Here is a 19,912-nt window from a genome sequence, read left to right as displayed (position 1 = left end):
ATAGTTACATCTCAACCTCCAACAATAGCTGGTGAACACACAAAAAGCAGTGCCTGCGCGAACCTATAGAACGGCGCGTAATGGTCTGATGGTACACTTCTATGGACCCTTTCCTTTCGCACGTGCCGTCGTTCCCGCAAGTTCCAGACAACAGCTCGCATTCGCGGCTCCGAACGTAAACAACCCGTCCAAACAACAGCGGGACTCGCCGCCACAGCATACCTAGGGCCTGCGAATACCTGACGACCCTTTTCTGCGTGTCTCCGTCATTCTATCGGTTTGGACAGTGCCAATCGCTATGTTTTCCTGGCTCACAGGACCGCGCATCGCGAACTTAATCGAAGACATCGAGCCGGGTGCGTTCCTCTGCCACACCTGGAATCCTGTCAATGCGCGAAGCTGACAAGACCTCCCAGATCCCGCAAACGACACTACATTCATCGATCCTCCAGATACCCCCGCACCGCAATTCGCCGTCAAAGCATTCAAGCATGCTTTATTCGGCACGCCTGCGCCACAAGAAAGGGATACTGCTACGGCTACCAAGATTGAGCGGGAGAACGCGAAATCCGACACTAGTCAAGACGCCGCAAGGCCCAACCTACCGGCCCCGAAAGAGGACTCCGCGCCCACTTCGCCGTCCAAACGCAATGGCATCCTCATGACGCCTGGTACAGCGAGCAAGGGGAGGAAGACTGTCTCCTTCGGTGCACATGTGGTGGACAACGAAGGCAAGCGAGGCGGGACCCTCAGGAGCGGTGTCCCGAATGACTGTCCTGGGAAGTTTCCCAGCCCCTGGACTCCCGGCACAGAGCTGAAAGTCACGGACAAGGCGAAAGCGGAAACCGACAGCTCCAGCGGCACGAGACCTCGCACCAAGCTCACGGCAGCGCTCTACAACGCGCGTTCTGCCGAAAAGCCAACGACAAAGGCAGTTGAGCTGAAACCCAAAGCCAAAGACGACAGTGACATCACGCTCGATCTGGGCACGCCGCGCTCCGAGTCCGGGAAATACTGGAAGGAGCAATTCGAGAGCTATGCCGCGCGCAGCGAGAAGGAGATGAAGAAGCTCGTCACGAAACAGCAGCTAGCTAAGAACTACGCGAAAAAGAAGGATGCCGAAGCCATTGAAGCGCTGACGAGATTGGGCGAGGAGCGCAAGCGGTTTCGCTTGAAGGAACGGCAGTTGGAGCAGCAGAATAAGGGACTTCAAGAGCAGCTGCAGCAAACGGTGGCAGAGAAGGATGCGGCGAAGGTGGAGATTGCGGCACTGAAGCAAAGGTTAGCAGCTATGGAGAAGCGGCTCACGACATCGTCCTCGCAGGAAGCGGATGGTAAGGTCTCCTTGGAGATTTACGAAGACTCGATAAAGAATTCCAGCCTCCTCTATCAAGAGCAGGATCGTAAGCAGAAAGCCCTTGCAGCCGCGTCGGGGTGGCGGCACCCTCACAGTCCCACTGAGGACAAGGAAAACTCGCCGCCTGAGCATCTCGGTCATCGGAAGACGCTGTCAGAGAGCACAGCAGATATCAGCACGAATATTTCCAGGGTCAAATCGACGACCGACTCTGAAAAGCTGACCTTGCCAGCGCCAACATCTTCTCGTATTCCCCCCTCCCCGCTCCGCGTCCGCCGTATCCCACACAGCGAGAGTGAGATCTCAATAATAGAAAAGGCCATGCCACGCGACGCACCTACTCCAAAGTCACCCACAGTCCACCTGCCCTCGAGCCCCCTCCCGCAACCTTCGCCCGATCCCTGGACGATGGAAATGAACGACAGTCCTGCGCCGGCTATGGATCGAATGGCTCTGCCTATCTCGACTGGTGGAGGGTTCGGTGGCGGTGGGTACGAGCGGGCAAGTGTGTCGAGAACGTCGCGGTTGGCGATGAGGAATCGGGGAACTGGTAGAGGGCCGGTCGTTGGGCGTTCTACTCACAGGTCAGAGCCGCAGTTGAGGGGGGATGCAGCGAAGATGGCTAAGGCGACGACGGCGGCGGCAGTGGCACCACGGGGAAATTCTACGTCTTCCTCACAGCAGGGTCATGACGATGCAAAGACGGAGAATAGCGCGAAAACTACAATATCAGGGGTCGAAGGCTCCACCACGGCTACACCTACAGCTACTATGCAAAGGACGAACAGCAAGACCGAGCGCAGTACAGCAGGCGGAGCAAAGGTCGCAGTCAATGCCGTCGCACTCGAAGGGTCCACTTCCTTGGGTGCTTCAACGACAACGAAGGCCATGTCTTCCTCGTCCTTACCGTTGGACAGGAAAGAAGAAGCCAAGCGCAGGTTGCAGGAGAGGAAGGAGAGGAAGCAGCGGCAGTTGGCTGCGTCCAGGCTTTCTGAGGCTTAGATTGCGACGGGACACAGGCAGGTTGTAAGGTTCGAGGTGGTGGGAGGAGATGCGATTCTATGGTGCGTAGGGGGTATAGTGGAGGGTACCCTTCAACGCAGTGTCATTATGAACAAGCAGGGGAACGGCGTCTGACGGTTTGAAGCCATGGAGGGTTCTTCTTCTTTTTTCTTTTCCCGGCTGCTCGGGAAGGTGGGGTGTCAACTTTGCAGTGTTGGGCAAGGCGTGGTGATGATACCTCGAGGAATGGGTTTTGTCTTATTTCTGGTATTGGTACTGGTGTTTGGGTGTTGGTGGTAAAAGGCCATGGCTTGGTCTCAACTAAGTGGTATTCTTAGTCTAGGAGGTGCCTCGATTGGCACAAGTCTATGAAGGCGGAATAGCGCCGTCACATGCAAGCAGGAAATAACGCATGTATGCGTACCCCTCAGGTGTGCAGCCCGAATATAGTGGATTGGATGTATAGAATAACACACGAAGAAAGAAATGGGCCCCCATACGGGCCTCCCTGCCAATCACACGCCTCTAACACCAAGAAGCCCCTAACCTATTTTCCCCAATCGCATGCAGAGGAACCCTCGGCCAAACCTCGGTGGGAATAACGATGGAGGCGCCAATCTCCAAGGTCGTGGCGTCTTTGCGGGAGAGCAGAGAACTCGGCGAGAGCGTCATCGACCAAAAAGGAAACAGAATCTACCGGAGCACCGCGTTAACGATCCTCTGCCCACTCGTTTTCACGACGGATCTGGTCTTCCTCTTCGGGCGTGAAATCGTTCTGGATGTTGAACGTCTTCCGGATCTCCTCTGGCGACTTGCCCTTGATCATGTTTGCCACGGTCTTGCAGCCGACGTCGAGAAGAGCCTTGATGTCCAGGTAGTTTGCGGCCTGCGGACTTGTTAGTACTTGATGATGACAAGGGGGATTGGGAGGAGACATACCAGGATGATCTCGAACAGCATCTCTTGGTCCACCTGCATGAACTTTTGATCCCACTCGTCGATATCGGTCGACTTCTTACGGTTGTCCGTGTCGTCGTCCTGGGAGGCAGGGGGGTCGCCGCGGTGATGAGTGCACCACTCGATGACCTTCTTCATCACGGCCTCGTTGACCTGGCAAGCTATCAGCGAGGGCTCTGTGGGAGCAGGCAGCTCAACAATAGACTAACGTTGGGGATGGGGATCTTGTCGATTTCAGCGTCGGGACCGAAGTCATCGAGCAGATTCTTGATCAGGATAGATCGTTCGGCGACGTCGCGGTCTACTTCAATGTCGTGGTCATCGGAGGTGGTGAGGATCAGCTTCTGCTGCGACTTTGGCTGTTGGTCGGTGGAAGCCATGGCTCGTGTGGAGAATAATGGACGGGATGACGAGGTGTGTATGCGGGGTAGTGCGGAGTATTGTGCGGACAAAGAGCAGCGCTGGGAGGTTTCCAAGAGTGCGGCGATGGTTTGGGTGGATGGGTGAATCGGAGGGAGAGGCGAGCTTATATAGCCAGGCGGGAGATGGGCTGGCGTTTGTCGATGGGGGAGGCGTGAAGGTGAGAGTGAGTGAGAGAGAGAGTGTGGAGGCAGGCGCGAACCTTGGAAGGCAGCAAGCGGCGAAGCTCAACGCTAGTGCTACATGTGGGCTAGCGTGCGGCTAGCGGCTATCGAGACTTGGCAAGAACGAGCGTCTTCGTGAAAGGCTGCCCAGGTGATGAAGCTGAACAAAGAGGTGAAGTCCAAAGATGGAAAGTCAAGTTTTCTAGGAATGTACTCTGTATTCAACCAAAGCCATCATGTGTACAAGTAGAGTACAGAAGAGAACATCCGTCTGTAAACTTGATCCTGTGCCCCACAGCCCAGCAGCACAGCCTTCCAGCGGGGCATTTGTGCCGGCCATTGGAAATCCCAAGAGGTATTTGGTTATTTATGTGCTGTGTACCGTGTAGAAACGGGGGTACCTGCAGGTGTTTTGGACATGTTGCACAGAGTACGCCTTACATGTACACGTACCCGTACTGACGCGGAGGTACGGAATACTGACTGGCCGCGTCACCACGACCTTCACAAAAGGATTCTTCACATCAGTGCACTTGTTGGACGACACTCAAGACAGCTGTGGCAGACGGTGTGAGCCCTGGAGGGAGATCCATTTGTATATATCACGTGACTGCGCATGTTGCCAAGCATCCTGCCCTATCTGGCGTCTGGTCGTTTGCGGTAATATGCCCTTCGCAGAAGCTTGCGCAATCCACAATCCATCCACGCAGCTTGTTCTTATTCTTTATTTATATATACTCGCTGCTTGCACACAAACATGTAGTCCGCGACGTTGCCGCTGCTGTCCTTGATTTCTTCCTACCTGCCCTTCTTTCCTCTCCTTCTCCCCTGGCCCCAGCAAGCTGTACTCTGTCGCACCACCCCTTGGCCACGATTGCAACTCTGCTCTCACCTTCACCTTCGCTCCACCACCTCTGGGACCTGCGACAGCACCATGCTCCTGTGTGACCTCCGCTGCAAGCAGAGCACACCCATCTCACACACATCATGTGGCGGAGAAGCTACTTTCTGTTGATCCTGGTGCGCATCTACTTCGCCCTGTCTCCCAGCTATCTCCACCCCGATGAGAACTTCCAGGGCCCCGAGGTCGTCGCAGGTATGTACTCGGTTCACGCACGGCCACGGTCAGTGTGCGCTGGATTCCAGTCTGATAACCCCATTCAGGACGCGTCTTCTCCTACCCCGTACACCAGACGTGGGAGTTCACCTCGGACCACCCCATTCGCAGCACCTACCCGCTCTGGATCGCATACGGTTGGCCCATGTACCTCTTGCGCTGGCTCTGGGAAGGCTTTGGATATGGAGACGTCCCTCCATCCGTCGTATACTGGACTCTGCGCGTGCTGATGCTCACGCTGAGCTTCGTGCTGGAAGACTGGGCCATCCAGGAGCTCGTTCCCTCGCCGCGCACTCGCCGCATCGCCGTACTTCTCGTCGCCTCGTCCTATGTCACCTGGACCTTTCAGACACATACCTTCTCCAACAGCCTCGAGACGCTGCTGGTCATTTGGAGCCTGGTGCTAATCCAGCGGATCGTCCAAGACAAGGTAAAACGCGTGACAGCCACGAGGCCTGTCTATAGGTAACCCTGTGCAGATCTGATGCGCTAACACGGCAGCCAGAAGCGATCCAGCGTCTTAGCCTCCTCCATCTTGGGCATTCTCGCCGTCACGGGCATCTTCAACCGCATCACCTTTCCGGCCTTCTTGCTGCTCCCTTCCCTCCGTCTTCTGCCACATTTCCAGCGCAAGTACGTCGTATTGTTCTGCACCTTCCGCATCCTTGTTTAACTTGGTGTGCAGGCCATTCTCCCTCGTCTTCATCGTCATCTTCGCGTTGCTCACTGCCTATATTGCAATCAGCGTCGACACTGCCTTCTACACGTCCGAGGAGTTTGCATTTTCCAAAGTCTTCCAGGGTCCCGTCATCACTCCTCTCAATAACTTCCTGTACAACTCTCAGTCTTCAAACCTCGCTCAGCATGGCATCCACCCACGCTACCAACACTTCCTCGTCAATCTTCCCCAGCTTATCGGCCCTGCCTTCCCTCTTATCTTCCTCCCCGCTCTCCGCTCCTCCTACATGAGCCTCCCCATGCTCTCCGCTCTATCAGGCGTTGCTCTTCTTAGCGTCTTTCCTCACCAAGAAGCCCGCTTCCTTCTCCCCGCTGTCCCCTTGATCCTCTCATCCGTCCGCCTCCCCCGCCCTCCGCACGCAAAGCTTTGGATATCGGCATGGATCCTGTTCAACGCCGCCCTAGGCGTCCTCATGGGAGTATACCATCAAGGCGGCATCGTCCCCGTGCAAACCCACATCGCAAGGACCAACGAATCCGTCTCCCATGCCTTCTGGTGGAAGACCTACAGTCCGCCAACCTGGCTCCTGAACGGCAAGAACGAAGAACTCAAAACCATCGACCTGATGGGTATACCGGGCGCACAGATGCTCAAGCAGCTCGAGACCGCGCTTCCGCACTGCCGGACTCGCCGGCCTCCTTCCATAGCACACGAATCCGTGTATCTTGTTGCGCCTCGGTCGGCATATTTCCTGCAGAGGTTTGAAGATCCGAGGGGCGAGGAGGAGATAAGGCTCCAGGAGGTGTGGAGCTATCCCCGGCATATCAATCTGGATGATATGGATTTTGCGGAAGATGGAGTATGGAAGACGTTGGGGAGGGTGGTGGGGGATAGGGGGTTGGTGATCTGGCGGGCGACGAGGAATTGCTGGGGGAAGGCGCAGTCGTGAGGAAATCATTTGGTGATCCTTTGATCTGATGGGAGGGTGATGGTGGGGAAACAGAAAAGACTATTTGGCGTTTTATTCTGGGGGATATGGCGATATCGAGGCTCATATATTCCTGCACTTCTGGGATGGCTCATTTTCTGGAGCCTCAGGTTTTCCTTGTTTCCTTTGTCATTTCTCACTTTTGATACCCGACACATTTTTCTGCCTATGGGATGAGATGGCCAGTCAACCGGCCACCTTGATAAATCTAATTTTCTTCGGCTTTTTCGATGGCGGTGTTACTGAAGACAAGCGACAAGCTGTGGTGATGATGAGAGACGTGCGGGAGGGAGATGTCAATTATAGAACTTCCCATATACCAAGTGGCCAACTGGCAAAGAGTGAATACGCGCCTCGCACATGTGTGCAGATAAATCTTGCGTAATCATGCAAGGCACCGCAGTCGTGTTAGTTCCCAACCACGTACTCATCGTTTCTAGGAAACTATCTTCACTTCACGGATGTATTTTCATACAAGTAGATATGCCGCACTCAGGAAGGAGGCTTTGCCGAATGAGTCGTTCATTGCAATTCGGATTCTGCTTACAACCGTTGCCATCCATCGTATGGTTTTTCCACCTGTTTGAATATTTATGATGATACAGGCCTCACTCGTCGCAGAAAACCAAACTTAGTTGCTTGCACCACCAGAGCATCATCACATCGAAAGGGAAATAAACATCTCTTTCCCCTGATTGCGCCTTTTCATATTCCTCATATACAGATAGTGTTTGCTTTTATTAATCATAGCATTATTGGCATGTACTCTGGTTGTTTGGGTTACCCTTCGCTATTGACCTACCCGGCAACTTCCATCTGCCAAACTTCGCCTCCCAACACAACCCCGAAGTCTAATCCCTCAAGGCTCACAGCAAAAGACTTCTTCCACCTGCATCGTCATGCACCGTGCTACTCCATGTTGAGAGTACTCCATGTCGAGAGTGCTGCAAAATGCTAGAAGGCCTAAAACTCCGTGCTTCCAACTTAAGATGAAAGAACAAGACCGCCTGGGGCCTACAGCCACACGAATGGAAAGATGCATCATGCGAGCCATACCCTGACCAAAGTACTGTGTCAAACATACACGAACTCCCATACCACATCAATCACGCTTGAGGGACATCACATGGTATAGAACCGATCGCCAAAGTCTCCCAAGCCAGGGACAATGTAACTAGCATAACGTTAGCTGCGTGGAATAGAGTAAAACGGTCTTGCCTACTTCTTCTCATCCAGGCCCTGGTCCACAAAAGCTGTCACGACGCGGACCTTGGGGAACCGCTCTGCAAAGTTCACTGCTCCCTCCGGGCTCGCAATCAGATTGAGGAACAGAATGCGATCCTCCGGGACGCCCTTGGACTTGAGGACATCGACTGCCATGAGGGCGGAACCGCCTAGAAAACAATATCAACGAGGATTCAAGCCTATTATGGCTCTGGTATGCATACCTGTAGCGAGCATCGGATCAAGCAGCAGCACCCACCTGTCCGCGATATCTTCGGGCAGCTTCTCATAGTAGAGTTTCGGCTTCGACGTCTCCTCATCCCGCTGAATCAGGATCTTGCCAATCCTCACGGATCGGCAGCACTCGCGGAGCCCCTGCTCCATGGACTCGCCGGCTCGCATGATGGAGACGCCGCAGATCTTGCCCTCGAACTTGACGCCCGAGTAGGTCCGGCCTACGGGGGTGGTGACCTCATGCTCGACGACGGGGAGGTGGTTGAGGCCTTCCTCGACCAGGAGGCGGATGATGCGGTTCGAGTAGAAGATGAAGTCTGCCCGACCAGTGTTCTTATCGCGGATCATCCTGTCTTTGTTTCAACATCTAGCACTCCTAGATACAAGAAAGGTCGGAAATCTCACGTGAGTAACGAGAGCAGTTGCGGCGTAGATGGCAGGATTGTGACATTGCTGTGCGATAGGGAATTGGAGACGGTGGCCGTAGGTTTCTGGGTAACTGGCCGGTAGGAGGGCCCTACGGCTTCAGTGGGAGGCTGGGACTCGGTAGTATGTGAAGCCATGATACGGCTTCAAGGACGCAGGTTGACGATTTTGGAGACAGTCAGGTTGGTGAAGGGTTTTGCGGGTTCCCAAGTCCTGCAGGAAAGTGCACTTGAAGTGTTACTAAGTGAAAGGAGTAAAACAAGTCGTCCCCAGTGTCGCGTGCGTTTAAGTATATCCCCCTCGACGAGCTCCCATGCTTGGAGGAGATGTTGGATAGTCGCTGCACCTTACCCTTTCCGGTGTAGCACAGATCGGGCAGCCGCGGACCTTGCCCTGCCCAGGTGGAAATCCCTTGGCATTTATTTGCGCCACAGCTGTCAACCCGTGCCTATTTTCGACATCCCCAGCCAAACCACGAACAATCACTCCAACTTTCACGGAACCCGACACACCCAGTAAAGCGCGAACTTCACCTTCACCCATCCACGCGCGCACCCTGGCGACCGATCCTCTACGACATGCGACCAACCTAAACTCGAGTCGAAAGATCACCATCTTCCTTTCATGGCGAATTCCATCTCTCCCGCATTTACCACGGCGCATCGGCGCAAGCGAAACGCTACTTACGGGAAAGCCTCGCGTTCCCTGATAAAGACGACTTGGAATGATGACGTGCCTTCTCCCGAACGACCGCGTAGACACGTCGACACATCGGCCAGCATTACGCAAACAAGGTTGGATTCATTGAAATCACACAGCAGTATAAACGGGAGCAAAGCGACTACCTCGCCAAAGGATGACATTTTCAATGTACCTTCCGACGATGAACTGCCCTCGCGGTCGACCCCGGCAGCTGCGAGGAAGTTGTCAAAGAAGCCCGCACAAGCTGATCTCTTTGATGTCCCGGAATCGGATGACGACGTCGCTCAGCCTCAACATCGGCGCACAAAGACACCACAGGCATTGCACAGAGCGGAGACTCGCACATTGAAACCAGACGTCCCACCACCGCCGAATCGCAACAACATGAAGCTATCCACTTCGGCGACGTCGAGCCCGCCTCTGAAATCGACAACCTCACAAGCACGCGAAAAGAAGGGTTATGAGCGAAACCATTCGAACGCGAAACCAAGCCGCATGGCCGCCTCAGCCGCAGCAGCATCAAATGTGCATCCACGCGTTGTTGTGGGGAATCGGAAACGAGCCGACAAGTCAGATTTTCTAGCATCGAGCAAGCCCCCTTCTAAAGCTGCCGCCGATCACGATATTTATGACGTACCCTCCTCTGGCGATGAAGCTACCATCGTTTCTCCCCCGAGACGGAAACCGGCGCCAATTGGCCGTTCGCAAGTCCAGATACCGCCGTCCAAACAACCACTGTCCCCGATCTCGAGTTTAGGTGAGCTTAGCGATTCTGGAACGAGAAAGCGTAAGAGAAACGACGAAGCGCTCTCACACAGACTGGAGAGGAGCACGGATGTTGGGCGCAAAGTTAGGCAGTGCTCCAAAGGCCCGGAGCATGGGACGAATTCCAGCAAGACTAGCGGCCCTATGAGCAAGAGAGGGGAGAATGATGTGCTCCCTAAGCAAATAATTGACGCCGTGTGGTCCACGAACCCTGTAAACAAGCCTAAACGGACACGCTTGAGAACGGTCCCAGATGGTACGCGGCCATTGCTGGCCAAGGCTCCATCGTCTCCTGCAAAGCTGCGCGGCATGCTCGCTATGGGATTTTCGCACGAACCGTCGATGGGGGAATATGTGCCGGTTACCAACGGCGAGGATGAGATGATGTATGATATACCGGAGCCTTCAACGCCCCCTACCACAAGACCAAACCACCTCGCTGCTGGTTCTCTAACACCTCGTCAAAAGAATATCCTAAGCGCTCTCGTTTCAGATGCAGATGCTACAAGTACTGGCATGCCGAGCATTAGACGGCTGCAGCTTTCGGAGCGGAGACCCGGCTTACCTCGTTCAGCTTCGGACATTCCACAATCGGCCTGCACTCGTAGGACGAGGCTTATTGACTCTCTAAAGCAAGCTGCCTCTGTTTCCGACGAGGATACCGAGAGCGACCGCGAGAGTGAGAGGGCCTCGGAGCATGCGCCTGCGCCGGCTTCTCCGCAAGAAGCCAATGTAGAATCGAACCAATTCGAAGTCGATCAGCATATTGACCCTCTCGACGTAGACGTCGACGCCATTGTTCCCGGCCACTCACAACCCTCTCAGAACACAGAGAGCAGGGTGACGTATGCGAGACAACGATCGTACCGCCAAGAAGCGAACCCAGAGGACGATTTACTTCTCGCAATGGACATGGATGATTTCTTGGGCTACAACGAAGATGGCCGGAATCGCGGGCAGGAATCCTCTTCTGAAGACGAAGGAGATCCCGCAAGTCAAATGCGGGGCCTACATGCGTTGCGCAGAGAGGGCGAAGACCAGCGGTTTCGTATGGAGGCCCAAACGGCCGTGGATGACATCGCGGACAAGGCCGGGCTGGGCAAATCGGTTCGCCGCAGTGCGATGTTGGATTTCTGCTCCCGAATGGCAGACAAGACATTTCTTGGACAACTTCTCGAATCCGCCTTGCTTGAGCAATTCCTCGGAGGTGTGGGATACGCAGGGGAAGTCATCTTCGACTTTGCCGCCATTGTGGCGGTGGGCTTCGTTTTGGAAGCTGGGCCCAATGTTGCGATACTGGAAGAGACCTGGAAGTGCGGGATTCTGAAGACATTGGAGCACCACCTGGACCTCGATACGGATATCAACAGAATCGCCAGGGAGCGGAAGACGAACCTGTCCATGATCGGACGCGAATCGGTGCGCAATTTCCGGACCATGGTACAGAGGTCTACACTCTGGTCATCTGGGACGCCCGAAAAGGTTACACCGCAGGTCGTGGCATTGAGGACTTTGGAACTTCTCGTGCTGGGCCTCCGTAAGGCTGGTAATACACAGGCTCTCGTCTCTGAGGAGGTTGTACACAAACTTCTTCATGTGGCAGCCGCGTCCAGCAAAGGGACGGCACAGGATCTTCTGAGCCAGAACATGGCCTTCTCAATCATGGAAGGCTTGTCGATCTCGGGGAATAATCATACTGCGTGGACGAATGGCGTGCTTGAACGACTGGCGGACGCGACTGCGACTTTGTACGAGGCAGGGGACGAGTCTCCAGTCAAGCTCGCGACGCGCCTATGCATTCTACTTACGAACAACAAGCCGAAAGCTTGCGAGGTCTTCGCGCGAGAGAGCTTCATCGCATCACTGGTCGGATTCATCATTCGTCTGTTTCAGCGGTTGGCCGATGCGGCCGCTGATGAAGAGTTGGAGGCGAGGGAGAACCTCATCCTCTGCCTTGGGGCGATGATCAACATTGCCGAGTTCAGCAATCAGGCAAGGCTCAACGTCGTGGCCAACGGGGATGGATCGATTGACGCTCTTGTGAACACTTTCCTCGAGGGGTCAGAAAGAGCGGCACGGGTAGGTCTCCGGATTGTTATAACAGAACTGCAGGCACGTTACTGACCCCCGAACAGGCCGATTCAGTGGAAGAATCACAGGCCAATATCCCCATTGGCTATTTGACGGTCCTGCTCGGGAACCTGTGCTTGAGTGATGTAGTACGAAGGAAGATACGGTCCCGTCTTCCGGGTCAACGACTCGACGTCCTGATTGAGAAGGTCAAGGAGTTTGTCAGCTTCCACGAACGGGTCGATCGCATGACGGACCGGTTCGAAGGCGACGAGGGACGACAAGTGTCCCAGACGTATACGAAGCGACTGATGCAGGTGGTCAGGAGATTGGAGTTGGCAGACTCATAAATGGGTTGATGGGCGATGAGCAGTTGGTGTTGTTCACCGCATGTCGATGTGTGCGTTTGGAAACTGGGAAGCGCCCATGGCCAGGTGTTCGTCATGGGTCAGGAACAGGGCGTTTGGGCTGGCATGCTTGTTTATTCTCGAAAGATATCCCGGATTTTCTCTCTCGGTTTCCCGACCTTTTCTGATTACGGCTCCCGACGGAACAGGCAGTTTCGGGTTTGGATGAAGCGGGGAAGTTGGTTGGCGTTCAGTGTTGGGGGGATTGTTTAGGCTTTTCAAGGGGGTAATTATGTATAGAGTCGTGTTCTCGTATTGGAGCTAGACGTCTTGGTCGATGCAGAGGAATGCACCGGAGGACCGAGAAGGCCAGCTGCAGGCAGGTATGGCATATGGCTAAACAGTGCAATATATCATCGGGCCCTGATGTAGGGCTGAATGTCTGACTACCATGACTAGAAAATCCCAGCTGTGCGGTTGTCGCTGTACGAGTGATGGGGTTGCATTATTCTGCCTCGAGGCTAGCATGTACAGTAGGTAGAAGGGCTTCTGGTGGGCTTCGATGCAGGTTCCGCAATCTACTTTTCCAGCGAGTCGCGACGGAGCCATAGCGGTGACATGTTTGGAGTGGAGCGGTCAGCATGTGAAGGCGAACCCTTGGATATCGGCGAGTCTCATATACACAACTAGTTGGTACTCGTTGCTGTATACAGTATACAGCACTACCTGCTCTGGGTTCGGGTAAAAATAATAAAGCAATCGGAAGGACGGGAGGAAGGCCTGAGGGAGGGACTGGAAGTGTGTGTGTGTGTGCGTGTGCAGGCATTACGTACAGTGAATGGTGGGCAGCCCAACCAAAATGGAGGTTGATGAAGGGAGCCCAGGATCAGACCATGACGGCATACTGTATTCTTGTTAGCGTTCTGTTCCTTTCCTTTCCTCATCCTCGTCCTCTCCCCTCTGCTGCCTTTTCACTTTTTTCTTTTCCAACTGGTGAGCCCGTGTGCTGCTGCTCTCTTTGTCGGTGTATCTACGGTACTTGTCTCCCACTGTGTACTGGGCATCGACTAGTAGCAGACAACATCCCCACCATCCCGACGCCCAAAGGAAGGTATTCCGGGCGCATTCTCGTCCGACTCTGGGGAAAGCGCCCAGAACTCTTCGAAGCTCTACGAATCTCAGCTAGACTACTTGTACTTCCTTAGGCCCCCGATTGGGTCCTTGGGAGTCCCCACCCATCATTATTGTCCGAGGGCCCGAGTCCGCTCTCCTAGCCATCAGCACCTTCCTACCGACCACAGCACTGACCCCTCGGCGAACGACGTACATTCACTCACTCCTCGTTATCCTTTTGGATAGTTCATAATTCGCCAAGTTGTAACGAAAAAAAAAGCTTCCATCAGTATCAACATGCCTGCGCCCAAGCAGCGCAAGATGGCCATTGTCGGCAGCAGAGCCGTCGGTACGTCACCACCACCAGCTCCACCAGCGCAGCCCTTCCGACAGCAAAACAAACACCCAATTCCATTTCTCACCAATCATCCTCTTCACGGGTCGCTAATGCAGCATCGTTGTCGGAACAGGGAAATCAAGCCTCACGGTCCAATTCGTCGACGGCCACTTTGTCGAGAGCTACTACCCCACCATCGAGAATACTTTCAGCAAGGTAATCCGGTTCAAGAACCAAGAGTTTGCGACCGAGATTATCGATACCGCGGGACAGGTGAGTCAAGATACGGGTTGAGCTCTCGTCCCAAGCTGAGGACCCCCGCCGCCATGAGGAACGAGCCACTGACTCCGTCTCCTCTTTCCAGGATGAATACAGCATTCTCAACTCGAAGCACTTCATCGGCATCCACGGCTACATGATTGTCTACTCGGTCGCCTCCAAGCAGAGCTTCGAGATGGCCAGGATCATCCGTGATAAGATTCTGAATCATTTGGTTCGTACTATTCACCCTCCCTTGCTCGGATCGAGAAGGACCTTGATGGCTAATGCCGTTCGATGCAGGGCACCGAATGGGTCCCCATCGTCATCGTAGGCAACAAATCCGACCTCAACCCCGCCCAGCGCCAAGTCACCGCCGCCGACGGCAAAGCCCTCGCCGAGGAGTTCAAGTGCGCCTGGACCGAGGCGAGCGCACGGTACAACGAGAACGTGCAGAAGGCGTTTGATCTCATGATTGCCGAGATTGAGAAGAGCCAGAATCCCGGGGAGCCCGCCGGCGGGAGCAAGTGCCTCGTCATGTAGGGAAAGGATGATGTTGAGGAAGAGATTGAAGGACAAGAGGATGTTGTGATGATGCGATGTATAATGGTAACAAAGGGAGTTGGGTATGCGCATCGGCACGAGAATGAGGATGACGGCGACTCCTACGGGGTCATTGTGGCGCTTTGCAGGCGGCATTTCACACACATCTCCCTCTGGATCTAGACGGCAGGGGGCGGACGTACAAGCAGATATAGACGGAAGACGGCAGGCCGACTTGGATACGTTTCGGAAGATTCGGAAGATTTCGTACGTGGCGCATGGGGGTGGGATGGATTTGCTTCTTTTTCATAGAGCCGCCGTGGGAGCTGCCACTGGGCTTGAAGGCGTAATGGTGGGACGTTGGGGTCACGGATTACGGCCGAATGTTGGATTCCTTGCTACGGTTTCCGTGGAGAGGCGGGATCGAGGGAGTGGGGTTTCATAACCTTACATACATAGACGGGGTATATCTGGGTAATGGTCAATGGGGAATTCTTGAGAGTGCACTTTGTGGTAGGTCACAGATCGCTGATGCTCGGGTTTCCGTAGATATGATGCATTGCATGACTAGTCCGACAACCATTGCCCTTCAGAACAGGGTCGCATAACTAACTCCGTTATATCAAATGTAGTAGATATATCCTGAGCCCCGATGCATGGCGCTGACCGCCGGCCTTCCTAACGGGCCCTCGATGCCAACGTAACCTGAACGCCGTCTCGAACCCAGAGCCCCTCAACCCGTATACTGAAAGCCCTAGGCATCCCGAAGCCCCAACCCCCAATGTTATACAGTCCTCGCACGTCATACCATCCTACTCGTCGTCATCCCCGTAGTCGGCTTCCGCATCCGCTTCGTCGTTCTCGATGAACCCATCCAGGTCGTCCTCTGCGCCAGCTCCTCCCATGGCAGCAGCAGCAGCGGCCCTCGGCGGCCCTCCAATCCGATTCTCCGACTTCCCCGTCGCCGTCCGCTTTGCGACATCCTCGCAGGCATCGATCCAATCCGCGTAGACGTCGACGGGAGCCGTGAGCACGCTTATGGGGGTCTGGAAGTCCTGGCCGCAGACCTTGCAATGCAGGTTCCCGACCGACGACTTCTTCTCCAGATGCACGACGACGCTATTCTCGTGGTTGCAGAACAGACACTGGAAGGTGGTGGATAGCTTCTCCTTCTGTTTTTATATTGTGTGTGAGCGGCTCGATTCTCGTTTAGGAGACCGGGGTTTCTTTCGAACCTTCTTGGGGCCCTGGGGTTTCTTGGCCGCCTTCTTGCGTTTGCCCTGTCGACGGGTGTGAGCATAGGCGACTGCTTGGTGGCTGGTTCGTCTGTACCCACCATTTCTGATCAATAATAGAAACGACTCGAAACTTGGGTTTTAGGAGAGCGGGGGTTGCGCGATTCAAGGACGGAAAGGTGAAGAGGGAGATGTCGCCTTCTCGCGTGAGCAGAAATGTGGCCTTTGTCGCTTTGTGTCAGAAGAGTTGTTTCTATCGGTTCGAAGCTTGAAAGACGTGACGTTTGACGGAGGTGGACCGGGGTGCGGGGAGCCCCGACGCCAAGCACCTTCACCGCCCGCGGCTTCCCAATCGGGCGATAAGCTCTGGCCAATCATCGTCCTCCCCGCAAGTCACCATCATCACCCATCTCTCTCCACCACCTGTCGTGGACCATCGCTGCTTCACGCCTCTGCCACGCAACACGTAGGCCTTTTGTGAAGCCCATATTCACCTTGGAGAGCTTATTCTTCCTCCTAGACAGCAATTATATCTTGATCCGACTCCCTCTTCACGACTTCTTATATACCATTATCGTCTAGCCGCACCCAGCTTTCCTTTATCCAGCAACAAGCTCACAAGCCTCGACTTATTATTGCTAGACTTCCGCAAGCAACTCTCTTTGTTTTCCTTGCACACGGGATTGCGAGCAAGCAACAAGCATGGCGGAGACAAACTCAAGCGATGCTCTCCTCAAAGACATCTTGGACGGCATGAATGCCCTGCGCAAGGAGAACGCCCAGCTCGCAACCGCAATAGACGCTATCAACGGCCGAGTGAATATGCTCGCAGGAGTCAAGCAGCTCCAGGACGACGCCGTCAATGGCACCGCCAAAGACGCCTCCTCTTCCTCCAGCAAGGAGAGGGCGAAGGAGGAAGCCGAGGCCCAGAAGTCCGTCGAAGCCGTCAGCCAGCAGTACGAGGCACCGCCTACCAATGTAGAAGCTCCCCCTCGCCGTGCAAGCGTTTCGAAAACGTCAAAGATCATTTTGACGTCCTATCCCGGGCAGGCAGGTGTGGATCCTCTGCCCATGGATTGGGGCCATAGAGACCCCGCCATCAGAGGCCCTGTGGTTGTGTCTAGACATCCAAGCACTATCCGTAGACGTAATGGTATGCGCTCCTCCTACATTCATCATGGCCTTGTACACCGGTGACTGAACAGTCTATAGCTATCGGCGCACATGGCGGTTCATATAGCATATACCACGCCCTCGCCGTCGCCAGCAAGAACCTCGACGTGGATCATAAACCGGACTTCACCAATACCGAACCTGCTGCGAACATTGGGCCCTTCCCGCAATGGAGCGACAGGAAGAAGATTGTGGCCATGGATCCTTTTGGCCATCTGGCTCCGTGGCTCTACAAGGACATTATCGACAAGCAGAACATCGAGATTAGACCCACGATTGCGATTACCCGAGCGCACATGAAGCTGCCCGAGCTGGAAGCAAGTGTCCGAGAAGGGCGCCTTGCCCCTGATGGGAGGATATGCCTGAATGAGACTGGCGAATTGGCAGTAACGAAGATCGCCGTGGAGCCTGTATGGTATCTACCCGGTGTTGCTGAGAGGTTTGGCATCGGTCAGTGTCGGATTCATCTTCCCAGATATGGCCAGCCTGCTGACTTCTTGATAGATGAGGGAACGCTGAGACGGACTTTATTCGAAGAGACAGGCGGCTCATATCCCGAACTCATCACGCGCTCCGACATCAAACTCTTCCTTCCCCCTATCGGTGGCCTGACCGTATACATCTTCGGCGACCCCGCCAAGATGGCGGATCCGAACGTCCGGCTCGCCCTCCGCGTGCACGACGAATGCAACGGTAGCGATGTCTTCGGCTCCGACATCTGCACGTGCCGACCCTACCTCATCTTCGGCGTCGAGGAGGCAGTCAAAGAGGCTCAAAAGGGCGGTAGCGGCGTTGTCATCTACTTCCGCAAGGAAGGCAGGGCCCTCGGCGAGGTGACCAAGTATCTTGTGTATAATGCGCGGAAGCGGAGCGAGGATCGAGCGAGCGAGTACTTCAAGCGTACGGAGAACATTGCCGGTGTGAAGGACATGCGGTTCCAAGCGCTGATGCCTGACGTAAGTTTATGATGTCGAGTTTGTGTCTGGCGGAGCATGGGCTGACTGTCACACCCTACAGATTCTCCATTGGTTAGGCATCACCAAAATCGACCGCATGCTCAGCATGTCCAAGTAAGTCCAGTCCCCTCCAACTGCGACCGTGGCCTCCGATGCGGACACGAAAGCGGTGCTCGGAACATTCCAGTCGTTCGGTTGCTAATGATGGTCGTGTAGCATGAAGCACGACGCTATCGTCGAACAGGGCATTCCGATCCTAGAACGTGTACCCATCCCCGACGACATGATTCCGGCAGATAGTCGCGTGGAAATTGACGCTAAGATCCAGGCTGGTTACTGTAAGTCTCTAGTCTTTGGGTTTAGGTTGGCTGCTGTGCTTTCGTCTAGGAGTATCACGTGATGAGCTCCTTTTCTCACCGATGCTGGCTTCCGATGGTTCTTTTGATTTGATGTCGCTCCTGCTAAGCGGATGTGTGCTGACGAGAGTTCTTGCTGCAGTTACGACAGGTAAAGTGATGACGGTGGAGGAGTTGGCGAACGTCAAAGGCCGTGGTTGGGAGGACATTGACGTATGTGACCTCCACTCTCCCTATGATTGCTCAAAAGTCGTGATAGCTGACTCCAATCGTAGCATTGAGCGGTTGCGTTTATTGCAGCGTTGTTGGCGACCTGGGAGATCTTGCTGGTGGGCGCTCATGGTCATGTGGACGCAACTGTGTTTCTACGTGGCGCTTGTTGTGTAGTCGCCTGGAGCGTGTTTCCACGCAGTTGGTCCAACTTGGTAATCCGCTCGGGAAGAAAGGCTGTTCGTGGGCACGGTCAGTTTTGGCCCTTCTCGTCTCCTCTGACAGGTTGCATGATTTGCAGTACACCAGCGTCGGTTGGTTGATCTATGTGTCTTTCTGCTGAGAAGCGACTATTTGATTATACAGTGGAATGAATAGACCAATGTCAATGAAAGGCAAAAAACAACTCCATGGACTCTCTCCTGTTTCTGCACCCCACGCCCATGCAGGTGAGCGATATACAGTATCATCTTGCTGTCCTTTTAGTGGCTGTCCCCATTTGGTTCTTTTGCTTTTTTCGACAACCAAGGAACACAACGAGGGTGGGTGGGCGACACGACTTCCTATCTACTAATGTACTATTACATACAGGGGGTTAGTACTGCATTCGCGTCATGGGGAAGGGACGCCAGAGAGTCGGTTCCTGAGGACTGTTGGGGTACAGGAATGCGTCTGCGTCACTACGTACATGGTACATCTCAGCCTATCACGTCATCTAGCCGTGGTGTCCAGTGACGGTTGGTCTGCAGAGGTAGAAGAAGAAGCAGGGCTGAACGTCGATGGGCCCTCGTCCTGTAGCATATCGCAATCTCCAATCTTATCATGGTGATTGGTGACTCCCACACCCTGGGGCACCGCTGCGACTGCAATGCGCGATGGCGAACTGGCGAGACAACACGGGAAACATGGAACAGGATTGACACGGCAGGTGGGTGGGTGCGTTATCGTGGGGAAAGGTGTTCTCTGTACCACCCCGGAGTGTGGTGTGGGTCGTTGAGGTAGGGGAGACGGGGATGGGCTGAGTTGCAAGCGCTTGAATGGGAACGTTTTCTAGCACTCTCGTTGTCTGTGGAGAGGAGAGAAGAGAAGGGTATGCATAGGGTAGGGAATGGAAGTGCTGTCTATGGAATGTCTCCATCAGTGCTACTGCTCGTGCTGGGATACCTACAGCACACTGGACAGTATAGTAAGGTGACGCTGACTCACTCTTGTATTCGATCGGGACCCAGTTTCGCTGATATATTGGGTATTTGGATGTGGTTCCATTGCGAGATGACGG

The 19,912-nt window shown here is 54.4% G+C and overlaps 8 protein-coding genes across 8 annotated transcripts; 5 read left to right on the top strand and 3 right to left on the bottom strand.

Moving 5' to 3' along the window:
* Positions 1 to 298: 298 nt before the first annotated feature.
* Positions 299 to 1,828, top strand: EI97DRAFT_351915 (uncharacterized protein; the record flags this gene model as incomplete). Its single annotated transcript, XM_033794857.1, has 2 exons — positions 299 to 356; positions 417 to 1,828. Coding segments are annotated over 2 exons (1,470 nt in total), but the record flags the coding sequence as incomplete, so codon positions are not given.
* Positions 1,829 to 3,068: 1,240 nt separating this feature from the next.
* On the bottom strand, positions 3,069 to 3,696 carry EI97DRAFT_386070 (S-phase kinase-associated protein-like protein 1; the record flags this gene model as incomplete). The annotated part of the gene is made up of 3 exons (XM_033796049.1): positions 3,069 to 3,245; positions 3,299 to 3,469; positions 3,526 to 3,696. The coding sequence occupies 3 exons, from the start codon at positions 3,694 to 3,696 to the stop codon at positions 3,069 to 3,071; spliced, it is 519 nt and encodes a 172-aa protein (XP_033649847.1).
* An 892-nt stretch (positions 3,697 to 4,588) lies between these two features.
* EI97DRAFT_437068 (alpha 1,2-mannosyltransferas-like protein Smp3) lies at positions 4,589 to 7,028 on the top strand. The gene is made up of 4 exons (XM_033799261.1): positions 4,589 to 4,996; positions 5,065 to 5,447; positions 5,523 to 5,650; positions 5,703 to 7,028. Exons 1-4 carry the CDS (start codon positions 4,888 to 4,890, stop codon positions 6,643 to 6,645), a joined length of 1,563 nt encoding a protein of 520 aa, XP_033649846.1. The 5' UTR covers positions 4,589 to 4,887; the 3' UTR covers positions 6,646 to 7,028.
* Positions 7,029 to 7,413: 385 nt separating this feature from the next.
* EI97DRAFT_437066 (uracil phosphoribosyltransferase) lies at positions 7,414 to 8,873 on the bottom strand. Its single transcript, XM_033799260.1, has 4 exons — positions 8,548 to 8,873; positions 8,133 to 8,491; positions 7,907 to 8,078; positions 7,414 to 7,858 (listed from the first exon to the last, which is right to left on the bottom strand). Exons 1-4 carry the CDS (start codon positions 8,703 to 8,705, stop codon positions 7,807 to 7,809), a joined length of 741 nt encoding a protein of 246 aa, XP_033649845.1. The 5' UTR covers positions 8,706 to 8,873; the 3' UTR covers positions 7,414 to 7,806.
* Positions 8,874 to 9,040: 167 nt separating this feature from the next.
* On the top strand, positions 9,041 to 12,867 carry EI97DRAFT_406570 (uncharacterized protein). Its single transcript, XM_033796594.1, has 2 exons — positions 9,041 to 12,114; positions 12,171 to 12,867. Exons 1-2 carry the CDS (start codon positions 9,193 to 9,195, stop codon positions 12,453 to 12,455), a joined length of 3,207 nt encoding a protein of 1,068 aa, XP_033649844.1. The 5' UTR covers positions 9,041 to 9,192; the 3' UTR covers positions 12,456 to 12,867.
* Positions 12,868 to 13,788: 921 nt separating this feature from the next.
* On the top strand, positions 13,789 to 14,973 carry EI97DRAFT_230300 (rheb small monomeric GTPase RhbA). Its single transcript, XM_033793945.1, has 4 exons — positions 13,789 to 13,914; positions 14,036 to 14,175; positions 14,267 to 14,395; positions 14,464 to 14,973. The coding sequence occupies exons 1-4, from the start codon at positions 13,863 to 13,865 to the stop codon at positions 14,701 to 14,703; spliced, it is 561 nt and encodes a 186-aa protein (XP_033649843.1). The 5' UTR covers positions 13,789 to 13,862; the 3' UTR covers positions 14,704 to 14,973.
* Positions 14,974 to 15,300: 327 nt separating this feature from the next.
* On the bottom strand, positions 15,301 to 16,161 carry EI97DRAFT_437063 (Elf1-domain-containing protein). Its single transcript, XM_033799259.1, has 3 exons — positions 16,040 to 16,161; positions 15,939 to 15,983; positions 15,301 to 15,875 (listed from the first exon to the last, which is right to left on the bottom strand). The coding sequence occupies exons 1-3, from the start codon at positions 16,040 to 16,042 to the stop codon at positions 15,516 to 15,518; spliced, it is 408 nt and encodes a 135-aa protein (XP_033649842.1). The 5' UTR covers positions 16,043 to 16,161; the 3' UTR covers positions 15,301 to 15,515.
* A 194-nt stretch (positions 16,162 to 16,355) lies between these two features.
* Positions 16,356 to 19,046, top strand: EI97DRAFT_437061 (GTP cyclohydrolase II). Its single transcript, XM_033799258.1, has 7 exons — positions 16,356 to 17,091; positions 17,151 to 17,561; positions 17,616 to 18,067; positions 18,129 to 18,181; positions 18,284 to 18,405; positions 18,566 to 18,636; positions 18,699 to 19,046. Exons 1-7 carry the CDS (start codon positions 16,641 to 16,643, stop codon positions 18,702 to 18,704), a joined length of 1,566 nt encoding a protein of 521 aa, XP_033649841.1. The 5' UTR covers positions 16,356 to 16,640; the 3' UTR covers positions 18,705 to 19,046.
* Positions 19,047 to 19,912: the final 866 nt, after the last annotated feature.

The sequence above is a fragment of the Westerdykella ornata genome, assembly GCF_010094085.1.
Source record: "Westerdykella ornata strain CBS 379.55 unplaced genomic scaffold EI97scaffold_40, whole genome shotgun sequence".
NCBI lineage: Eukaryota > Fungi > Ascomycota > Dothideomycetes > Pleosporales > Sporormiaceae > Westerdykella > Westerdykella ornata.
This window is presented reverse-complemented; position numbering and strand designations above follow the sequence as displayed.

Bases quoted from the DNA above. Each gene is read 5' to 3' on its own strand.
- EI97DRAFT_230300 (XM_033793945.1), top strand. From the start codon at position 13,863: ATGCCTGCGCCCAAGCAGCGCAAGATGGCCATTGTCGGCAGCAGAGCC. The intron at 13,915-14,035 runs GTACGTCACCAC...TTGTCGGAACAG, and splicing joins TGTCGGCAGCAGAGCCGTCG to GGAAATCAAGCCTCACGGTC. The intron at 14,396-14,463 runs GTTCGTACTATT...CGTTCGATGCAG, and splicing joins ATAAGATTCTGAATCATTTG to GGCACCGAATGGGTCCCCAT.
- EI97DRAFT_437063 (XM_033799259.1), bottom strand. The intron at 15,876-15,938 runs GTTCGAAAGAAA...ATATAAAAACAG, and splicing joins AACCCCAGGGCCCCAAGAAG to AAGGAGAAGCTATCCACCAC.
- EI97DRAFT_437066 (XM_033799260.1), bottom strand. From the start codon at position 8,705: ATGGCTTCACATACTACCGAGTCCCAGCCTCCCACTGAAGCCGTAGGG. The intron at 8,492-8,547 runs GTGAGATTTCCG...AAACAAAGACAG, and splicing joins CAACTGCTCTCGTTACTCAC to GATGATCCGCGATAAGAACA. The intron at 7,859-7,906 runs GTAGGCAAGACC...ACGTTATGCTAG, and splicing joins CAGGGCCTGGATGAGAAGAA to TTACATTGTCCCTGGCTTGG.
- EI97DRAFT_406570 (XM_033796594.1), top strand. From the start codon at position 9,193: ATGGCGAATTCCATCTCTCCCGCATTTACCACGGCGCATCGGCGCAAG. The intron at 12,115-12,170 runs GTAGGTCTCCGG...ACCCCCGAACAG, and splicing joins GGTCAGAAAGAGCGGCACGG to GCCGATTCAGTGGAAGAATC.
- EI97DRAFT_437068 (XM_033799261.1), top strand. From the start codon at position 4,888: ATGTGGCGGAGAAGCTACTTTCTGTTGATCCTGGTGCGCATCTACTTC. The intron at 4,997-5,064 runs GTATGTACTCGG...AACCCCATTCAG, and splicing joins GGGCCCCGAGGTCGTCGCAG to GACGCGTCTTCTCCTACCCC. The intron at 5,448-5,522 runs GTAAAACGCGTG...CACGGCAGCCAG, and splicing joins AGCGGATCGTCCAAGACAAG to AAGCGATCCAGCGTCTTAGC.
- EI97DRAFT_437061 (XM_033799258.1), top strand. From the start codon at position 16,641: ATGGCGGAGACAAACTCAAGCGATGCTCTCCTCAAAGACATCTTGGAC. The intron at 17,562-17,615 runs GTCAGTGTCGGA...ACTTCTTGATAG, and splicing joins TGCTGAGAGGTTTGGCATCG to ATGAGGGAACGCTGAGACGG. The intron at 18,182-18,283 runs GTAAGTCCAGTC...ATGGTCGTGTAG, and splicing joins CGCATGCTCAGCATGTCCAA to CATGAAGCACGACGCTATCG.